General features: G+C 37.9%; 3 protein-coding genes across 5 annotated transcripts in view; 2 read left to right on the forward strand and 1 right to left on the reverse strand.

The window, feature by feature from the left end:
- slc12a5b (solute carrier family 12 member 5b) overlaps nt 1-2,487 on the forward strand; it is a 31,361-nt gene extending 28,874 nt beyond the window's left edge. The window contains exon 26 of the mRNA XM_055046079.1: nt 1,124-2,487. Coding sequence (XP_054902054.1) covers nt 1,124-2,482 — 1,359 coding nt within the window. The 3' untranslated portion in view covers nt 2,483-2,487. The remainder of the gene's footprint in view (nt 1-1,123) is intronic.
- Nucleotides 2,488-4,028: 1,541 nt separating this feature from the next.
- On the forward strand, nt 4,029-9,595 carry rbm39b (RNA binding motif protein 39b). Of its 2 annotated transcripts, none has more exons than XM_055046080.1 (15): nt 4,029-4,121; nt 4,806-4,863; nt 6,264-6,313; nt 6,495-6,692; nt 6,856-6,909; nt 7,100-7,217; nt 7,308-7,460; nt 7,631-7,768; nt 7,850-7,915; nt 7,988-8,192; nt 8,280-8,366; nt 8,452-8,545; nt 8,741-8,846; nt 8,928-9,006; nt 9,081-9,595. In XM_055046080.1, exons 2-15 carry the CDS (start codon nt 4,813-4,815, stop codon nt 9,179-9,181), a joined length of 1,500 nt encoding a protein of 499 aa, XP_054902055.1. In that variant the 5' UTR covers nt 4,029-4,121; nt 4,806-4,812; the 3' UTR covers nt 9,182-9,595. The 2 variants fall into 2 exon arrangements, with proteins under 2 accessions (XP_054902055.1, XP_054902056.1); XM_055046081.1 differs by having other exon boundaries at nt 4,049-4,259.
- A 1,453-nt stretch (nt 9,596-11,048) lies between these two features.
- LOC129370332 (embryonic polyadenylate-binding protein-like) lies at nt 11,049-21,888 on the reverse strand. 2 transcript variants are annotated; one of them, XM_055046261.1, is made up of 17 exons: nt 21,706-21,888; nt 19,095-19,299; nt 18,385-18,578; nt 18,169-18,284; nt 16,889-16,984; nt 15,608-15,747; nt 15,426-15,520; nt 14,396-14,533; nt 14,054-14,149; nt 13,676-13,936; nt 13,297-13,384; nt 13,079-13,198; nt 12,882-12,997; nt 12,480-12,582; nt 12,261-12,391; nt 11,853-11,926; nt 11,049-11,205 (listed from the first exon to the last, which is right to left on the reverse strand). In XM_055046261.1, exons 2-16 carry the CDS (start codon nt 19,285-19,287, stop codon nt 11,864-11,866), a joined length of 1,950 nt encoding a protein of 649 aa, XP_054902236.1. In that variant the 5' UTR covers nt 19,288-19,299; nt 21,706-21,888; the 3' UTR covers nt 11,049-11,205; nt 11,853-11,863. The 2 variants fall into 2 exon arrangements, with proteins under 2 accessions (XP_054902236.1, XP_054902237.1); XM_055046262.1 differs by lacking the exon at nt 16,889-16,984.
- Between the last annotated feature and the right edge of the window lie 74 nt (nt 21,889-21,962).

Consider the following 21,962-nt stretch of genomic DNA (forward strand, 5'->3'; position numbering starts at 1 on the left):
ACCTAAAATATGCATTTTTTATTTCTTTCCTTTTTTCTTTTTTTTTACATTACCTAAAGGTCAAACTTCTGACCTTGAGGTGTTTTTGTTGTTTTTCCTTTGAATGATTTTGGTCAAAATCTTGGACAGAATTTGGAATTGTGCAAAAAATATATATTGTTTGAGAGTGAATCAAAACAAAATCGTGTTAAGGTAGTTGAGAAGCTACAATACAAACATAAAATGCACTTTCAAAAGGGAATGTGAAACTTTTTCAATCAAATCCAACATTGACGACTTATTGTCAACATTATTGAGCTTTTGGACTGAGCCACCTTGCTCTAGGAACCATGTGACAAAACCTGAGCAAGTTTAACATGTCTGAATACTTTTGCAGGACAATGTGCACTTAAACTGAAAAATCTGCAAAATGCAGTCAGTCTTTCTCTTAATATTTGTGGCACGCCAGTGTTTTTTCAGGGACAAATATAAGAAGCAGGAGCAAACTGCAGACTCAGCTTCCCCTCACCCCATTTCACTGATAAGCTTCCTTGAATAGTTCCCACAGTTTTACATAGAAATGGACAATGATTAAGTCTCTTACTGGGGTCAGAGAGTTCCAGTGTTGTGGCTGATGCTATAACACAGATGTTAGGAATTACAAGAGAATAAATGTTTTGTCATTGAGGCACATTTCTGATGAGCAGATTACGATTCAGACAGATACAGGTTTGCTTGTTGTGTTCCACTTCATCACATTTACTTTGAAGCAGGATTTCAGAGATAAATGTAATAAAATCCTGGAAAAGGAGCTGAAGAAAAACTGCTGACATTTCAGAACTGTTTATTACGACAGACAAAGTCCGCAACGCTGCATTCTTCATGCAGAGAAAACAGTACGGTTATTGTCTGACTGAGAGCAGGGTCGACCAATGTTTTTTTTACCTATCTTGTGTAAACACAGACAGCCCAAGCAGCAAAAAACGCATACTGTTATTACAACCAGACAACTGTCAGGATGAAGAAGCGGTCGACTAACCTTCGAGTGAGATTACCCGTTTTCCTGTTTGTATTCCAGGTGATATTTGTTGCCATTTACTTTGGCTTTGTGACCTACGACGAGCATGCTGATGCCCGCTTTCAGACCAATCAGACAAATCCAATGCACAACGCCATGTACAAGGACTACCCCTTCTTCACAGATATACAGGTGATGATTTTCCTCGGCTTTGGATGTTTGCTGGCATTTTTCCGACTCTACGGCTTTGGTGGAATGGTTTTTAACTTTCTGACTGCTACCTTTGCCATCCAGTGGGCCATCCTGGTGCAGGGCTACTTCCAGTTCTTTCATAATGGGAAGATCCACTTTGGAGTTATTAACCTCATAAATGCAGAATTTGCTTGTGCAGTGGTCCTCATCTCTTTCGGAGCGGTGCTGGGGAAGACCAGCCCACTGCAGCTGCTGGTCATGACTCTGCTGGAGGTGCCTGTGTTTGCGGTCACAGAGTGGATCGTTCTGAAGTATCTGAAGATCAATGATGCAGGAGGGTCTATTCTCATCCATCTCTTTGCCTGTTATTTTGGACTGGGTGTGACGTTTGTGCTGTACAGGTCAGGTTTAACGCAGGATCATGTTAAGGAGAACACCAGCTACCACTCAGACATCCTGTCTTTGATGGGGACCTTGTTCCTCTGGGTGTTCTGGCCCTCGTTCAATTCAGCACTGACCCTTAAAGGGGATGACCAGCACAGAGCCATCCTGCACACCTTTATTGGCCTCAGCGCCTCCACACTGACTGCATTCGCTCTGTCTGCAATGCTGAACAAAAAAGGGAAGCTCACCATGGCAGATATTCAGAACGTGACCCTGGCTGGGGGAGTAACAGTTGGGGCGTCTGTGGATATGATGATATCACCTGCAGCTGCGTATGTGCTGGGTATGATGGGCTGCACTGCCTGCATGCTGGGCTACAAGTACATGAGCCCATTCTTAGCACAACGCTGCAGGATCCAGGATCAGTGTGGGATACACAATCTGCACGGACTAACAGGACTTATATCATGCGCAGCAGGGATATGTGCTATTCTGATGGCTGACAAGGAAGTTTATGGCCCAAGTCTGTATGAGATCTTTACTCACAGAGCACCAGTGGAGGGGGACCCGAAACTGCAAGAACTGCAGATGCTGATTCCAGGTTTAAAACCGGGATTGGGAAGGACTGCAAGGGAGCAGGCTCTCTTCCAGGTTGCAGCTCTGTTCTCCACGATAGGACTGTCGGCACTGGGGGGCATTCTGACAGGTTATGTGTTGAAGCTGCCTTACCTTGCAGCTCCTTCGGATGATCTCTGCTTTGATGATGTGGTGTTTTTTGAAGTTCCCCCAGATTATGACGCACCACTGAAACACAGCTACAAAATGGCTGCAGGGGATTCTCCAGATGTGCAGCACGAAAGAGTTGTCATCCAATTAATGGACAATAACATGGAAAATAAATGTGCCTGACTTGGTGTTTTGAACTGACTGAAGGTGTGTGTATCTCACCATCACACTCTAGAATTTTGGTTAGCATTTCTATTTTTGCAATATTTTTTGTTGTTGTTTTAGGTTAGTGAAGAGAAGTCTGATCTTATCCCTATGTATTTTATTCACTTTTCCTTCAGGGACAAAAGAAGAATATATCATTTTATGTGTTGCTAATAAGCACCCATTCTCCCATTAAACATATTTGTCTGAGAAAGGTGTTCATTCTCAAGAAAACAATCCACCCTGTTTACAACAGTAAGCAGTTCTGCTGCTGCTAATGCTTCATCATTCAATAGATGGCAAAAGATAACTTTGAAACAAACCCAATGTGCTTTAATTGAGACATAAATGACAATTATAATATGTTTTCATTTACAATAAATGCTTGGATCTGCAAATTTTAAAGAAGTATGTTTCAATATGAGATTACAGTTTAGATTACATATTAAAACAGGTGTTTAAAAAAAACACCTGTTGTTTCAAGACCACAGTTTTGAATGTTAGAGTCTTAATCACCCTCATACCACTTGCTGTTCAACTCCTCAAGTATACTTAATGTTGACCTATTTCTCACCCTAAAAAAATAACTAATATGAAACTCTTACATCGGATGAGCTACTGTCTGCCTGCCAAATATCTATGTTATTTTAGGTTTGGATGGAAATGAGTGCTTAAAAAATTAAATCCAATTACAAAGTAATGTTTGAGACTTTGATCAAAATGAAAAAAGTGATCTGCATTTAGATATATTACATAGATATAAACGTAAAGGCACTGTATATTCCTTTTTGCATTGTTTCAGGCTAAGTCCCAAGATACCCCAACAAATTCTGCCAAAATTTGTAATAATCTTTACGTTATATAATTTTCATTCTAAAAGAATTACAAAATATGAATAAAAATAAAATGTTTTTTTTAATGTACAGATTTAACTATTACTAATAGAAGAAGTTAAAAACTAAGAGAACCAATAAAAATATGGCTATCACTTTGTTGTAAGCTAGTGGAGACTAAATACATGGAATTTTTGTTAAATGTATTTGGATTATATCTCTACAAGCTCATTTTAAACCCTTGAAAAATAGCCTACATTGTCTTGCAAACTTACACCACTTAAGACTTCATATTTGTCATTCTTTGTCATTCAGTAAATGCAAACTTCCGCATTTTATCTGAATTTTACGTTGTAGTGTTTGTTTTTTCCTATCAGTGTGGGAAGATAGATTTTCTTAAACTGCAGTTCTGCATATCACTTCAAAAAGTCTGAACGAACTTACAGTGAAAAAGATAAATTGTCCAAATTTTCAGTCTGATTTTCACAAAATACGCAGCTATTAATAAGTTCTTTAACTTTCAACTTGATATTTTAGTTTAAAAAAATTAAATAAATAAAATAAAATAAAAAAATATATGTGTTAATCTGAACGTTTAATCCCTACTAGATAGGACATAAATGTACTCTTAATGTATACTTGGAACCAGCAGGTGGCAGTAATGTTGTATTATTTTACCACTGAAGCAACAATCGAAGAAGAAGAAGACGAAGGAGACGGAAGGAGAGCGTAAAGCCACGACCTGCCTCGAGTAGCTTCAAATAACCGAAGAGGAAAAAGAAAAGGTTACATAACTTCGAAACGTCTTATTTCACTGCTGCTATCTGTGTTTAAGAAGGAGAGAACCGTCGACGCCAATCTCGTCAGCAGCATATTAGCCGCGGTATTCAGACTTTGGCCGAGCATATCCTCCATTTCAGACGGTAACGTCATTGTTTGCCACATTCAGCTCGCTGCCGCGGAAACGCTTCGAGTCAGTGGCCATTTTGGCACCCTGAACTAAACGCTTGTTTTAGCCACCCAGACGCATTCTGCGGCCCTCTAACCGTTTCTAAGTAGTTGAGCATTATTTATTATGCTTACTGGTTTATCTGTTTAACGAGAGTCTCTTTGTCTGTTTGTTCAAGCTTAGTTTTAACAACCTTGGTTAAAATTAAAGTGACGGTAAAGTGATAGCTAAAGCTATAGCTAGTTAGCAATAGCTTGAAGCGACGTAAACCCGTGCATGGCTTGAGAATTGTGTTAAAACATTTCAGCAGACCGTAGTTATACGCGTTGCTTCACAATTGGTACCATTATTTGAATAATAACTTGAATAAATATGTGTAAATGGAAAAAGTAAATGTTTTTGATACTATAGGAGCACCCATCATGTCTAACCCGTATTCCGCTCTCCTTCTGGAATCTTCTCGTGTATTTTTAGGTGTTTTTTTTTAATGTAAATATGTATTTTATTTTTTTATTTGCAGGATCGGAATGGCGGATGATTTTGACGTCGAGGCCATGCTGGAAGCGCCTTACAGAAAGGTGAGTTGAGAGTTGAAGAAATGGGGCCTGTAAACTGTTTTAGTCCTTGTTTTGCTCAGATCTTAAATTTTTGTTATGAAGAAGTTCACTTGAATGTTGTGTCTGGTGATTGAGTTATTTAAAAACGCAATACAGAAATATAAATAAATCCACATCTATCTCTCTTTATAGACTTCCCTAATGATATCTCACCTCTACTCCCATGAATTCATCTTTGATTCCACTGTGAACTGTGAAAAAAAAGGAAGGTAGTTATTGCGCATATACTGATGTACTGTGGTTCACTTTAGGACTAAAAGAGATTCAACCTAGAACCATCCAGTCCCAATTCGGTTCCAACAAGGTGAATGCCAATGGTTGATGAGCCCATCTTTATCTGTCCAGCAAAGGAGGCAGTATTCAGATTTACAATTGGCTTGTTAACTCCCATCCCCCTTTGTAGTGTGCATTTAATTGTGAATATTCATAACATTTCATTGTGTGGAGAACATGTTTATATTTTTACTTGTATGCATTTCCTCAAATATTTGATTACTGAATTTCAGTAGGACGTCCTTGAGCCATAAAGACTTTTAATGCCCTTATTCCCCTAACAAAGTGTTTAATTATGCCAGTTATGCTGGTTAGTTTAGATGAATATTTTTCTCGTAAATATGAATACTGCCTCTTTCAGCATCTTGATTTAATTGCATGCTACACAAAATATATTACCATGACATTTTAGTGAAATGACTGTAAAATACAACATATTTAGTGTTATTGTTGTTTAAGAGAACCTTGTATTTTCAGTTGTTGTTTTTCTTAAGACAAACAATTGTAAATATTCATGCAATCTTCAGATAATTTTAGTGTTAAAAGGTGGCTTTTTTTGATCATTTTTATTTATTTTTTGGGCGTCAGTATTACTAAGAAGTGTGAATCCCTGTTTGCTTCAGGGCAAGATGTGTGACAGAGGTGGCATCGAGCTCTTACAGTCCAAGAACGAAAATGGGTGAAGATCACTGGACTGACACCAACCACACAGGATCTCTTTTAGTGGCCATGGGCCATGCGTGGTCACGTGTTTAGGCACAAATAGTGGCATTGGTACGACCTGCTAGGGGAGGGGGGGATGGTGGAGAGGACCTGACAGTTATCAAAGCTTCCTGAACTCTGCTAATATGTTGGACATCCCTTTAACTTTTTCATTGTAGCATTAAGTACTGACCAGCCTTATATTGAGGGGGGAAAGGAAGGTATTGGGGTGGTGGAAGAACTGTCCAGATTTGTTAGAAAGTATGAATTATTATTAATTGAATATATTTTTGCATTTTCTCTTCTCACCCCCAACCCCCTTTACCTTGACGACTTGAAATGTTTCATCTACGTCCTCATGATGTTCTTCTATAAACCTTGCTTAGGATGAGAACAAGTCCTATCATGCAAATGGACACGATGAACACGGCAAGAAGTAAGTTTTGGTCATTGGTCACAGAATTTTCCTTAAAAAAAAAAGTATTGGAATTCACATCATATTAATAAATTGAAATTGTCTTGATCTAAATCACTACAGATTTAGATCAAGTAAAGTTTTGCACTTTGCAAAAATGTTGCTTGTGGTAATCTTCCTTCCTGGTTGTGATGTGCCTCAGGAAGAGAAGGAGTCGGAGTAGGAGCCGCAGTCCAGGCTCAAAGAAGAAGAAAAGCCGTAGCAGGAGCAAAGACAGGAAGAAGAGCAAGAAAAGAAGCAGAAGCAGAGATAAAAAGCGCAGCCGCAGCAGGGAGCGCCATCGCAGCGGCTCCAGAAGCAGAGATCGGGCTGGGCGCTACAAAGCACGCAAGAGCCCCATGTATGTAACTCCTCAACTCTTAATGTAGCACATTCACTCAGCCAGAGCATACATGTTCTGGGGACGTTATATGTTGTTTGATAAGGATGATTAGAGAGGCAGTGATTCAAGTGTAACATTCAAAACAAAAGCTGACTTTTTTTTTTCCTGTTCATTATTTTAGTCGAAAACGTTCCAGAAGTCGAAGTCCCTTCAAAAAAGAAAAGAGTCCTGTTAGGTAAGTTCAACAAACAGTTCAGCTTGTTTTCATGCTTGGGTATGAAAGTTAGAAGCTTTTCCTGTTCTCATGTTTGACATCAAAGACTTTTGTTTTAAGCAGATATTTTATGAGCATGTTGTTGCTGCTGTTTGTTGGACTTTCAACAAAATTGTATTTGACCATTTTTCTTCCCGTCATTGTCATCAAGGCAACCAATCGATAATCTGACACCAGAGGAAAGGGATGCCCGCACAGTTTTCTGCATGCAGCTCGCTGCTAGAATCAGAGCTCGTGACCTGGAGGATTTCTTCTCAGCTGTTGGAAAGGTTGGCTCCGTTAGATACATTTTCTGACTGATCAGCTTTAATTTGGAAATTGTCTTATGTCTTTTTTTTTTCTTCTCACTTAAACTACAGGTCAGAGATGTGCGAATCATCTCTGACAGAAACTCTCGGAGGTCAAAGGGCATTGCATACATAGAGTTTGTGGAGTCGTCTTCTGTACCACTTGCAATTGGACTAACTGGCCAGAGGCTTTTAGGCGTGCCCATCATTGTTCAAGCTTCTCAGGTCAGTTCAGCTCAATCCTCCAAAAATGTAGACGCTTTAGAGACATTAGTCTGACGTGAAGTTTTGCTAGAAGTTGAACAAATACATTTTACGTGACAAAACATAATTAAGGAAACGGTATTTATTGTACTGTTCTTCTCAGTTTAATTAAATCTTTTATTTATTTCTAGGCAGAGAAAAATAGAGCTGCTGCTGCAGCCAATAACCTACAGAAGGGCAGTGCAGGTCCAATGAGACTTTATGTGGGTTCACTACATTTTAACATCACTGAAGAAATGCTGCGAGGGATTTTTGAACCTTTTGGAAAGGTTAGAAAGATCATTTATGTTTCACGGTGCATGTTCATCTCGTGGCTTTGATATTTATCTTTTCCTGTTGGTTTTTCGTAGATTGAAGGGATCCAACTCATGATGGACAGCGAGACTGGGAGATCCAAAGGATATGGTTTCATATCGGTAACTGAAGCTTTGCTGTTAGAACCACTGCTCTCCGCCAGCTTCAGACTTTAGACTCTTTATTCTTTAAAGTTTGCAGATGCAGAGTGTGCAAAGAAGGCGTTGGAGCAGTTGAACGGGTTTGAACTGGCAGGACGTCCCATGAAGGTGGGACACGTCACAGAACGTTCAGATTCTTCCACGGCTAGTTCTTTTCTGGACAACGATGAGCTGGAGAGGACTGGCATCGACCTTGGCACAACAGGCCGTCTGCAACTCATGGCTCGGCTGGCGGAAGGTTTGTTACAAATGCAGATGTGTTTTTAGTCCTGGTTATAAATTAATTCCCACATTAAAGTTGAAAAATGCTCCTCTTTCTCCACAGGAACTGGCTTGAAAATCCCCCCTGCTGCTCAGCAGGCTCTGCAGATGACTGGATCCATACCTTTTGGAGGCATACCTCCTCCAGCAGGTGAATAGCAAAATAGTAACCCTACCGTCCCCTCAGCCTACCTCACCACAAAAATGTCAGTAACAGATCTGTATTCTTCTCATAGTTCCGAGTCCTGCACCAAGCCAAGCCTTGAACCTCCCATCACAGCCGCTGGCCACACACTGCCTGCAGTTGTCCAACCTGTTTAACCCGCAGGCGTAAGAACCGTTTCTAATTGCTTCACAGATCTTAAATTTCCTTTAAGTGTTTGGCTGCTGTTACGTCCTTCTGTTTTATTTATATGTAGGAAGTTACTTTGTGAAATATTTTTGGTAGCAAAGGAATAAAAAAAACATGACTATAACCACATATATCATCTGGGATGATATACTTACCTAGTTCTTTTCCATCAGAGAGAACGATCCTAACTGGGCCTCTGAAATCCAAGACGATGTGATTGATGAATGCAACAAGCATGGGGGAGTCGTTCACATCTATGTTGACAGGAACTCACCTCAGGTAAATTTGTAATCATCCAGCAATGTTCTATAGTCTACAACAGTCTTTCATATTTTAATGAGTTGTCTCTTTTGTGCACAGGGTAATGTGTATGTTAAGTGTCCCTCAATACCTGCAGCAATGGCAACAGTAAATGCTCTTCATGGACGCTGGTTTGCAGGTATGTTAAGTCACTGCTGCAGCACTAAATGGAGACTTGTAAGCTTTGAATGACAGTTTTTTTTCCCCTTTCAGGTAAAATGATAACGGCTGCTTATGTTCCTTTACCAACCTACCACAACCTTTTCCCAGATTCAGTAACGGCGAAGCAGCTTCTAATGCCTTCACGTCGATAGTCTGAAACGTGTCTCAGAAAATCTGTGTAAATACATTTGTTTGCATTTCATAAAAATCTCAATTGAAGCAAAAATGCATTGGAATTTAGTTGGCTGTGTACTGATGAAGTGGCTTCACATTTATCAAGATTTTTTTTCTTTTTTGAAGTTGCTTTTCAGATTTGTGGTCTGTGTTGTAAACCACCACTGAAAAGTAATCTGCAGATATCTATTGGTCTGTACATTTTTAAATATTGTCTTATCTGCTTGTTAAACTCAGCCGTTTTAGATTCATTACCTTGAAGTTACAGAATACTGTTGGGTTAATTGACCTAAAATGCTGAAAGTATATTGATGTCAATGGTAATCCTTTGTAACTTTATACAGCCATAATTTCTTTTGTATGAAGGCTTCCAATAAATCTGGCAAACCTCAGTTCATTCTTTTGTTCCCATTTGAGTTTGTCAGGCCAGGTTCAATTTGTGATTAAAGTCTTAATAGCAGCATTGGAGCCTATGGTTTTCATTTTACCAAGGACACCAGGAAGTCACATTTTGTGCATGGTAAGTGAATTAGCAAAAATTTGAAATTTATCTGTAGATAAAATGTATTTCTGATATTAATTGCATGGTGTATGTGGGTGTGAAATAGACTTGGAAGTACACTGATCTTAAGCACTCTTTAAATGAACAATGTGGCAACTTCGTCAGCAGTTGAAAGATGCAAATAAGAATCTAGCATGAAGCTACCAGGAATCATCTTCCTGTTCTATCAAATTTCATAACTACAATTTACATCAAAGCAGTGCTACAAGAAGTCATCTTTCAAAAAGATTTGTTTTATGCAGGCCAATGCACATACTCTGGCTTGCCAGTAAATAAACAAAATAGAAAACAGAGTAAAGGAAAACAGTACAACTCTGAACTGTCTGCACTGAAGTTAAACAGATCAAGAAATGGACTCCATGAATGCTGTTTGTAAAAGAACCATCACTTTTGCAAACTTAAAGCAACATCAATTCAGGTTTTGTGAGAGTTGCCACATAGATTTATCAAATCTTACCTTGGATAGAGGGTTTGGATTGTTGCACTTAATTCAGTCCTCTTCAGATTTTATATGTGGAAATCAAGATCCTTAAAGTTTGGAGAGTCCCCAAATTAGTTGAGGTCAAAGTGTTTAATTTCTACTGGGAGTCATGTCAGCTGCTGGTCCAGTGTATTGTCCTGTCCAACATGAGGGCAGCTGTCCACCAGGTTTGTTTTTAAAGTATTTCATGCTTTCCTCTAGTGATAAACCTTAAACTGCTGAGTAATTTAACAACTATGGCACTTGATTTGATGTAAACTACAAAACCTAGACCCTGAGACAATCTATAAGTCTGTCAACAGGATGAGAAAACAGCCAATGTGGAATCAGATTAAGGCCACAATGAAGACACCTGGTATTTGTTATTCAGAGCCACAAGCAGTTTGTCTCCACTGATGTAGCGAAGGAGACCCTGACAAAGTAATGAGTACAAACACAGTACAGTACATGCCGACAATGAATTGGGGGGCGGGGGGTGAAAGGGTTTTGTAATTTTCTAGGAAGCTAATTTTTGTTGTCATTAGCTGTTATCTTACAGCACTTCATACATCAATGTCTAATAAATTACAAGTTTGACCATTTGAATGGAATTACTGAATAACCCTTTAGTGGTTTTCCAGTTTACTGTGATGCACTTCTAGATGAAGCAATAAAGATATTTCAATATTTGACCAGCTCTAAACTCTGGTCCTGTTATGTAAATTGATTAAATGCAAACCAGGGGATGGATGGATTGATATAGAAGTATTCACTTTTGACATTGATAAAATGACACAACACAAATTTAATGCATATTCTGGAAACTTTATCTAACAAAAGTCACTGCAACAACAAAATAGCTTTAACTTCAGAAACATTTCACTATCATTCTATACATGTCAAGAGTTTTATTCTTTGCTCTTTTTTTTCCCAAAATTGATACTTAGAACCTTTTTAGTCCTCTAGAACAATGTTCAGACCTGGGGAAAACAAAACACATAATTAGGTCTTTGTGCTCATCTAACTGGTAAAAATATGGCATGAATAAACTATTTATTCGTCCCTATTTTTAGCTGGTGAGTAATCTTTCCAAAAAATAAAAGCCAATTACTTATATATTTACTCAGCTGTATTGTGCCCAACTATGCATCTTGCACTAAAGATTATTTGCCTCAATAAAAATCACTACATAAAGTATCAGTTTTAAAAACACCTGCAATTGAGAAGTACTGCAAGTAAAATGCATCAAAAGCTACCAACAGTTAAATTTTGAGCCAATTTAAATCAAATAGAATAGAAATAGCCTTTATTGTCCCACAGACAATTGTAACTGGGGGACAATTCAGGTGCAATAGCAGAATCCAGATATGTAGGATTTAAAGATCAAAAAGTCTTCAATATTTTTGAAAAATTACCCACCTGACTTATCAGTAATTACACCTCTACTACTTTTTATAGCTTGAATTGTTAATGACTGAAACACTAGAACGATTAAACAGTCTAACAAATATACCTAACTATAGTAAAAAAAACAAAAATGTTGCAATCCATTTTGTTCTTATGGCCAGCATGTTGTTCTTATGATGAACAAAATGCTGCAAATGCATTTAAAAGATTTAAAGCTGACCTTAAATTGTTTCACTTTTTTGGAGAACACTCTTTTGCCTTGTGAGCCTGCAAGACAGCGATTGCCTCTTCCACCTGAAAGAAAGAAAGAAACAGGTCAGAGATTAAAAGAACATCTTAACTCCTGGATTACCAAGAACAGCATCCAATTCTCATTGAGAATAAACCTATTCAATTCACCAAAACAAGAAAAATGGGCAAATTGAAAATATTTCACTATATTTTGCCTTAATCTCATTCTTGAATCCACAAAAAATACTGCAGGTGTTATTTATACAACTTGGGGATCAACACTATTTGATAATAGATTCTTTTTGGGCTGAGTTGTGCACTACACAGTCCATGATGACGGTCTGTCCTAATGAAAGATGTGTAAAATCTGAAGAGACTGAATGAAAAATGAATGTGCCTTCGAGTTCAGAGATTCCGGTGACTCCAGCATGTGCAGCAGCTCTGAATTGTCGATCTCTAGCAGCATCCCTGTAATTTTTCCTGCCAGGTTTGGGTGAAGGACGTGAATCAGTGGATACAGTCGCTCCCCTGTGTCACAGCAGAGCGAAGGAGGTATAGAAACCGCCTTTCCCTTTATTCCTGATAAAGGGAAAGGATAAACTGAGCGAAGACAGACCAAGAAGTTGTTTCTGATCCATGAGTGGAGCTGCAGCCAGCATTGAAGCGGTGAGAGGCTCCGGGCCTGGAATGTGAACTGCTGGTTCAGCCACAGGACCAACCTGAGAATGTAAGCAGTCACCACATTCATTATTGCAGTTTTATTCATTTATGTAGTCCTAACCACAAATAAAAAGCTCACAATGTTCCCACATACACCCTCAAGCTTTGATGTAAAAACCACAACACAAATAATGTCAGACTTGCACAGATCAACTTAAAAACCCAATGACATCTTTTAAGGGGAAACTAAAAGACAATATTTTTTATGCATATCATTTTGAAACGCATCAAAACTCCCTTTTGAAGAGTTAGAACATTCCAGTTTATGAGTCACATAATGGAGGCCCAGCAGCAGTACCTGTGGTCTCGTCATGGGAGCCGGAACCGTAACGACATGCAGAGGGTTTCTCACTCCAGACGAATACTTGTACTGATTTCCTCTGGGCACTCCTCCAGTCTGCGTCCCTATGTTATCTGAAGGAAGAACTCCAACACGTCAATCAGTAAGACTTCAATTAAATTATCTAGAAAAAAATATTGTTATAGTTCTGGTACTCGTCTTTTGTGAAGAGGTTATGATGCGTGGAGCCTGAGTGGAAGCTTGTCGGACTGTAGTGATGGTTGGAGAACCACGGCGAGGAAGAGGACTCCCTGTATACTGGGCTGAGTAAGGTCCTGGATGCATGAACACTTTTATTTACCTAATATCAAAAAAAAAAAAAAAAAGCAAAAAAACATCTGTTTCCTTGAAATAAAGAATTGAAGAAATTCACCCCGGGCTCTGGGCGGCTGCCCCATCCATCGAGGGACTGGTCTCAGGTTGTTGACAGCACTGTGGTTGTAGAAAGATCGAGTGGGAGGCTGCAAAATAAGGGTTTGTTTTGACTGAACGGAAAGCACATAAGGCCACTGGATTATTTCAAATCCCTGAGAGACTATGCACAGGATTAAATAGAAAAAAACTGTTTCGATGAATAGTTTTCAGGGCAAAAAGTTAAAGTTTATGAAAAAATGTATGCTAATTTGCTGTTTTGAAGCCACCAAAGAAGAGGATATTTTTTGTTCTTTTGCTTGACACATTCTACAAGGTAGATGATTGATATCAGATAATCATGTTCATGATTCTCCTCTTAACAGTCCAAATATTCATACCTGTGGTACGGTCATATAGTATCCCGACTGGGGGTACGAGTCGATGATGGGGTTGCTCATGGTCCTCAGGGTAGCAAGTCTCTGCATGTACTTGTTAGTTAGAATAGCTTTACGCTCCTCCCTCCTTTGCGCCAGCGCAACATATAGCGGCTTGGTCGCAACAATTCTTCCATTCATTTCAGTCACTGCTTTGGTTGCTTCCTCTGGAGACGAGAAGCAGACGAAGCCAAAGCCCTTGCTTTGGCCACCTTCAGTCATCACCTGCAGTAAATGAGAGAGAATAGGTTCAAAAAAATCAATGGTCAATGCAGTAAATTGTCAATATATATGTATATAATTTTTATAGCCATCATTGGGTGGATTTTGCAGACATATTACCTTAGCACTTGTGATTGTACCATAAGGAGAAAATTCCTTCCGGAGTCTTTCATCATTTATGCTATCATCCAAGTTCTTCACATAGAGATTCACCCCCTGAACCATGAAAAAGAGCATCAAATTATTATTTGTTCCTTCTTTCATTCACATTTAGAAACATGTTAAACATGTCCGAGGAATTCAGTTATGATCAACGCTGAAACTATAACTTAGAACGTTGGTGTCTTTCAAGAGAATGTTATAAAAACAACATTCTCCTGAAAGACACTTCAAATCATCTTTGAAGTCTCAAATTTGATTAAATCTACAATTCTGGTAACCTGGGGTCAAACACAGCCACACCTGATAGCGTTGGATGCGATCCTGTTTGATCTGGTCAAACTTGCGCTTCAGCTCCCCCTGCCGCTCCATACGCTTCTGAGCGCGACCTACATAGATGGTCTTCCCATTAAGCTCCTTTCCATTCATTTCATCTACAGCCTGGGAAACAAGCAGAAGGAGCAAACAATTAATCAATAATTGTTGATTAATGGTTCACTAGATTAAAATGAGTACCAATCAGTTAATCACATTCACTTAAACCCTCCACCGTCCAGGAGGGGGTGCCAGTGGTCATCCTTAAGCAGAGCTAGTTGATACAAAAATAAAGATGGCAGAGGGATCCCAGAACAGGAAAGTGAAACTGTCCAAATGGAGTCCACCGTGGATTCTAGATGGTCTTCATGTTGTTCCGTTTTCAATTATAAACACTGAACAAGCTCCTTAAGTTTCACCTAAATGCCGCTCATTTAGCTGCTGCTGTAATCATAACTTCTCATTACATCTTCACTACAAAGGCAAAGATGCGATGACAAAAAAGCAGAGGGCATAGCACAGAAAAATTGTAATATAAGTAACAGATAGTGGTGAATTAAAACCTGGCCCCATGAAACATATCAACATTTCTAACAACCCATTTAGAGGCACTACAACAAAATGGCAGCTCAAGTGAACAGCACAAACTGTCACTCTCACCACTGATTGTAGACACTCCTGGCATCTTTAAATGATAGTTTTATATCTCTCTGTTCATCAGAAGGCATTTAAAATCATGTAAGACTAGCAAAATAATTCAGTAACGTAAAGCCTGAATTGTGATTTTCAAATTTGGACTTTACTTTCTTTAGATACCCCACAGAAATCCTGTTCTTCAATTTTGTTACCTCATCTTTTCAGAATCTAATCCTAAATAAAAGGTGAGATGGTTTTGTTCAAAAATAAAAAGCAGATTAACATATACTGTCGATTTACAGTACAAATAGCCACAGTTCATTGTTTAAAAGACTGGTTTGTAGTCAGTCTGATAAAAACAAAGTCCACTGGCATTTGCTACCTTCTGAGCATCCTCATGATGAGCATAGTTGACAAACCCAAACCCTCGGGACTGGCCTTTCTCATCCTTCATCACCCGCACACTGAGGGTCCTCCCTGAAGGCAAACAGGTTAAGATGTACTAATAATAAAGCACATTGCCCTGGCAGATCCAGTCATCAACAAGAATGTGAATCTCCTTACCAAAAGCAGAAAAAACCTCCTTCAGTTTCTCGTCAGTGAAGTCGTCTCCAAAGTTCTTGATGTAGACATTGGTGAACTTCATAGCTTTAGAAAAGAACTCGACCTCCCTTTCCTTGCGAGACTTGAAGTGGCCAACAAACCTGGAGACAGAGCCAAGGAATCCAACCAGATGACAACAAATTAAAGACAAAAATATGTCAGATTTACATGTACAATATGTTTAATCAAGCTGAGGTTGGATTATGATTCAGTATTGACATTTTGTGTTATCTAGACCAACTTGTATTAGACTCAATTCAAAACATATTCAAAAAATGTTTAAATGTGAATTGGACTTACATTGAATACAGATTGACAACTTTGTTTATAAAAACTTGAAGAAATAAAACTGTCAATGCATTTTTTGATTTTTAATCTAAAACTCAAACCCAGTTTGAATAAATCTGTGTCTGAGCTTTTCTTAAATTAGGAACTTTTTAATTCTTAAAATTAGGAGTGATTTCTGGACTCAATTTCCATACTTTTCCCACAAACCTCAGCATACTTTACTATATTATTTTCAGGTGACAAATCAACATTGCATAATTGTGAAGTGGGAGAACAATAATAAATGATTTCACAAGTGTTGTTACTTGTATTCAGGCATCTCCAACACCCCTAAATGAAATTTAGTGCAATGAACTGCCATCAAAAAATGCCTTGTCATGTGCACTACAATTGTTAGGCTTAAAATGCTTTAAAGACACAGAAACCGGCTGAATATTTGTGGTCCAATTTGCTATTAAATTGAAAAAAATAAAGGTTAATAAAAAAAAATCATGCAAATAAATATTTTTAAGAAACATTATCTGTATCAATCACCTTTGTTGGCAGACTTATTTTGTGCTAGTTGTCAACACTGATCAGGGCCATACAGAACCGCACTTTGGACATCCCTGCCCTGACTCACCACTTATGGTAATTACAGCATAAGGTGTTTGAACACTGCATTTACTGAAGAGAATAGATTTTAATTTAGAAGAGTTTTTAAAAGGTATTTATCGCTTTCCTTCCACCCACTACTTTGTGCTTAAGTCTCACAAAATTCCAATAAAATATGAGGATTTTGGTTTAATGAGAAAATGTAACAATATCTTAGCAATCCACAAACACAACACTTGATACTTCAACTTCAGAATTGATATGGTTTAATTACAGCTTTCAAATAGTTTGTCAATCAGTTTTACCTTCCTGGCTAATTAAAATACAAACATGAACAACAAACCTAGACAAAGATCCTACCTATTTGCTGACCTAAGCTGGGAGAACTGACATTTTTCCCACAGGAAACGGTCCTTTGGGTTGATAATGCCAGATTCCTTTTTACCCGTCTTTTGACTGAGTAAACAACAACAACAACAAAAAGACACATGGAGAAATCATCTGAAAAAAATTCTCTCTTAAAAAAGCAGCACAATTAAAATCTGCTAACTTCTTTGCCTGGCCTGGTTTAGACGAAAGGGCTCATGAGTGACCAACCTGGTCACACGTATGACAACGTCTTTGGAGTGCAATCACTTTTTTCTCCTTCATTGCACTGGTGCGCCTAACTTTTTGCATTTCTGTTAAACTGTATTTTATACTCTCATTCCAGGTAGAACATCAACACCAATCAGAGCTTCCCTTAGATATGACACTTTGTACTCATAAAGTAAGGTGATCATTTGTCTCCCCAGCCACAGGTGACATACTCAACTCTTAATAAGAATCAGAGGAAATTACAGATGTTAAGATTATCTGATTCAAACCATCCATGTACATCGCAAGTGCATCAGTTCAGTAGCTGTGACAATTTGTATTAGTTTTAAATTCATCAAACAACAGAAGCTAAACTGCTGGACTAAAACAAGAACTTAGGTTTGTGAACAAATTTCTGTACATCTCTTTTTCTGCTGCAAATTCTGCTGTGGAGTAGTTCCACTGTTAGGAAAAAGACCCACAATAAGAAAATAAAATATGGAACAGTGCACATTAATTCAACCTAACCATACAACATCATCTAATGACAGATTTTCACTAAGTGAATTATGGGTGAGAAGCAAATAGAATCCTAACTACACTATTTCTGCAGCTTATATTTCTTTAAAGTACCATGGATGGAATTGAAACATATATCGTATTGACTACAATATGATATGTAGTCAAAAACCACCTAACCCTAGAGGACTTCTCTGCCGTTGGCAACGTTATGCATCTTCTTTAAACCACAAAAGGTACACATTCTGGCCTTTATAGGTCACAATGTGAACATTTTCACAACTCTGGTTAGCCCAGCTTGCAGGCCTTAGGAAAAAAAAAAGACAGCCAAAATGATGCATAACAATCAAAGGCATTCAAGACAATCATTCCTGAAGCAGTACCACTAGAAAGAAGGAGGACAGAAACTGTGAGAAATTGAGTGAACCTCAGTATTGTTGTGGCTCACTGAAAAAAAAAAGTTAGGTGCCACCAGTGCAACAAGTGAGACTGTAGCCCTCAGATGGACTTATTTGCAAAAACAGTTTCAGTGAAAGTTTACTCACACTTTTCTGTCATTCAGAAGCATCCCATTCATTGTTTCAATGGCCCGATTTGCAGCCTCTTGAGTCTCAAAGTGAACAAAGCCATAGCCTTTTGATCCTTTCTCATCACAGACAACCTACAAATATCCAGATATTTTGAGTCATGCTAAAAAACGAAATTTTTTTACAACAATCTTAAAAAATATATATATATATTTAAAAAAAAAAAAGGCCTACCTTGCAGGATAAAATATTGCCAAAGGCAGAGAAGGTATCATACAGCGCCTTATTGTCAATGGACTCATCCATGTTCTTGATAAAGATGTTTCCCACACCGGACTTCCTGAGACCTGGGTCACGCTGAGACCACATTATCCGAATGGGTCGACCCTTAATGACGTCATAGTTCATCGTATCTAGGGCACACTCCGCTAAAAATTGTTTTAAAATATTAAAACACGATGAGGAAGGAAGAAGTACCAAAAATAAGCCACAACTTTACATACAAATGTAATACTGTACCCTCTGTACTACCAGGTACAGCACAGTATGTACTACTCCAAATGTTTTCTAATTTACAGTCTGAGCTTAACAAAATAATTAAGGGCATCCATGTATTAAAACATTTCTGTAGATCTGGATTAGCAAGTCCATCACCCAGCAACTTTTAGGTGCATCCCTTCTTAAATGAATGGCTCATTATCATGCCTGTGCAGAACTGATGATATGCTGATGAAGAAATTAGGCCATCATGCTTAAGCAGGTAAATCTCATAAAATATAGTAAGGTCAATAAGAAAAATAATAGAAATATCAGGGGATAGTTGTTAATTTGCTCTCAGAGGGAAGGCCAGCTCTCCCACACTTTGAAAACCTCCCCTCTATCAGATTCAAATCAAGACTGTAAATAAGTTGTGCCCAACTGTATTTAAATAAAAGCTGTAGTACCGTCAGCTGGCTGCTGGAAGTTTATGTAGGCGTATCCTAAGGATCTGCGGGTGATGATGTCCCGGCACACGCGGATTGACATGATGGGTCCAGCAGGAGAAAACTTCTGATATAGCATGGCTTCTGTAACATCAGGGTGCAGGTCCCCAACATACAAAGAGGCCAGAGGATACGCTGGACCACTGCTGTTCATGTTGTGTACCAGCTGGATGAAAAAACAAAAAGGGGGTTATGGAGAGTAGAACACATTGCTAGTTTACTTTAGGGAAACTACTGCATATTTTACTGCTACTTCAGTATTTTATAACCTTACACTCAGTGACATTTTCACCTGCTATTTTTAAACTCGGTTTGTCCAAACATTTTAGTGTTTCCACATTGAGATTAGTTTACGTTACCTTCATATCGTGTTCTGCAGATTAAGGGTTGCATATCTTTGACAGAACTGTCTTATTTAAATAAATCCACCTCCTCAATGCTGAGGCATTATAGGGCGAGGTATCAGAATGAAGTCCCAGATACACCTAGGATAAACTCAGGTATTCAGCCAGCCTACAAATTACTCAATTGCTTTTTATGAATTATTTTATACAAATGTATTGTTTACTTCATTTTTTCTACAGCAGGAGAAGTTGTGTCAAAAAAGCGTAACAGATTAAATTTCAAAATGTTGGAAAAACTTTTTTTTAATGAAAATTTGTGGAAAAGAAAAACAAAACAACAGTCCACAAACATTCTCATTCCAAACGTGTTCACTTAAATTTTCGCTTTATGCTACATGATCACATTATTTATTGACTGTATCTAAGAATATCAAATATATTTTGAATTTAACTTAAGATATGACATAATACAATATATAATATACAATAAAATACAATGAGTTAAATCTTATTGTACAGACTAAGTCATCAAATCAGTCTGTCAACTATGTTGCCTGTAGGGATTTTTAATGTCGAGCAGATGTCAGTATTCAGTGACACAGTATCAATACTGTTTTGCTATGAGTTCAAGTGCTTCATGAAGCCTCATTTACCCATCACTAATGTTTAGTTTAAAGTCTATGTAAAGACTTTAAACATGACACTGGTTTATGCAGCAATGTCACCTGCTTGTGTGAAGTCACTGTTTTTTCTAAAGTTCAAACTCAGCAAAGATGTCTACCATGCGATCTTACATTACCTCATACTTTCCACATATTACCTTTATGGATATAAAGGTAATGTACCCATAAGGTGGCATATATTACCACTTTTATGGATGGTGGTAATATGTAACATGGCATCTGCGCACACTGCCAAACACACCAATTTCAAGTTTATTAAACATGGTATCATTGTAGTTAACTAATAAGCAAAATAGTCTTACCCAATAACTTAGTTTTTTGCAATGAATGAGAAAACATTTCTAAAGCTTATATTACCACAATGTGTAGTAATATATAGTTTAAAGTATAGAACTAATACATATTTTAAAACAATGAGCCAAATTTCTGACCATGCCATCCATTGAAAACATGTCAGATATAACAGCAAGTTTAACATGCCTTGAATAGCTACTATCATATTTTTATGGATTAAAACAAATGTTTTGCCAAATCAGAATACAGTTTGTTTTTTCATCTAGTAGTGGATATTTCAAACCAACCACGTTTTCATTCTAGTAAATTGGCCCCCAATTGCCTTAATTTTGGAAGTTCGGTGATCGGCCATGTGAACCACTGTCCTCTTTTGCTCTACTCTGAGAGGTCTGACTGACAGACCTACTCACCAGGTCATGTCTGCACATTTGTAGTTAGCAATGGTCACTCCACTGTTGTTAACTCAGTGAATTTCTTGCTATATTTAGCAACATTTCAAACACTAAAAATTTCTGAATTGGCAGACAGGCTTCTTAAAGATCAATAATCGACCAGAAAACGGCAATCGGTGCATCTACAGAGACAGATCCCCTCCTTACTGCTGCAGCAATTCATGCAGGACCAGATATTTAGTGCATTTAGCAGCACACACACATCTTTTCATTGGGCTAACATTTCGGTATTGAAATCCCTTGTTTAATTTGGCTTGTGTACGATTCCTAAATATAAAGTTTTTATTGTGAGCCTTAGTCAAAATAAAACTGTCTCTGTGTTAAGTGAAGGCTTAAAACAGAGTAATCTAAACTTTTTTAAAAATTGAATTAACTTGATTATATTATCACTTATGTAAACAACTCGGTATAAACTACATTTAAAGAGAATTCACAAAGATTTGCTGAGAGGTGGCTTTTTTCCACTCAACTAGAAACGTTCTGGTAGCATTAGGAGGATTTCACATTGAAACGTAGAGCGCTAAAGAAGCAACCTGATTCTTGGTGGTAGTTTAACAGTGAACAGCAGATTTTCAGCTGACATATTTAGATAAAACTATTATCTTAACATAAAAACGGGGAAGCAAATACTAATGATGTAGCTAACGGTACAAGCAAAAAAATTTTCATAGAAAAAAACATCAAGCTAAAACAGTCGTTGGCTAAATTTTGTTACTCCGCGTGCGCATCGTACACTGAAAGAAACTAGCAAAGTTCTACAAATAAATACATCTTAAGGTTTCAAACCAAATAAACTTACATTTAAAGCGAGGATGTCTTTTTATTCAGCGCAGTAGTTTGTGAACACTTTCCACGTGAACCTCAGCTTGTTTTGATTTAATTAGCATCGCCGAACACCTGCACGCTTGCTCCGCGTAATGGAATTTCAATTAAGACGTGAGAAGGCACCGACACATTCCGCGATAAAAACTAGTTCTTAGCTTAGTAATAAAAATACATGCAGTTAAATGAGTCCATATATTCAAAGCCACGTTTGGTACATTTAGAAAAAATTAA

Source organism: Poeciliopsis prolifica, unplaced genomic scaffold (genome assembly GCF_027474105.1).
Source record: "Poeciliopsis prolifica strain line A6 unplaced genomic scaffold, Auburn_PproV2 SCAFFOLD023, whole genome shotgun sequence".
NCBI classification, from domain to species: domain Eukaryota; kingdom Metazoa; phylum Chordata; class Actinopteri; order Cyprinodontiformes; family Poeciliidae; genus Poeciliopsis; species Poeciliopsis prolifica.

Bases quoted from the DNA above. Each gene is read 5' to 3' on its own strand.
- rbm39b (XM_055046080.1), top strand. From the start codon at position 4,813: ATGGCGGATGATTTTGACGTCGAGGCCATGCTGGAAGCGCCTTACAGA. The intron at 6,910-7,099 runs GTAAGTTCAACA...ATTGTCATCAAG, and splicing joins AAAGAAAAGAGTCCTGTTAG to GCAACCAATCGATAATCTGA. The intron at 8,193-8,279 runs GTTTGTTACAAA...CTTTCTCCACAG, and splicing joins CATGGCTCGGCTGGCGGAAG to GAACTGGCTTGAAAATCCCC.
- LOC129370332 (XM_055046261.1), bottom strand. From the start codon at position 19,287: ATGAACAGCAGTGGTCCAGCGTATCCTCTGGCCTCTTTGTATGTTGGG. The intron at 13,937-14,053 runs GTAATATGTCTG...CATTTACTGCAG, and splicing joins GTACAATCACAAGTGCTAAG to GTGATGACTGAAGGTGGCCA. The intron at 11,927-12,260 runs GCACATTCATTT...TCTTTCTTTCAG, and splicing joins CGGAATCTCTGAACTCGAAG to GTGGAAGAGGCAATCGCTGT.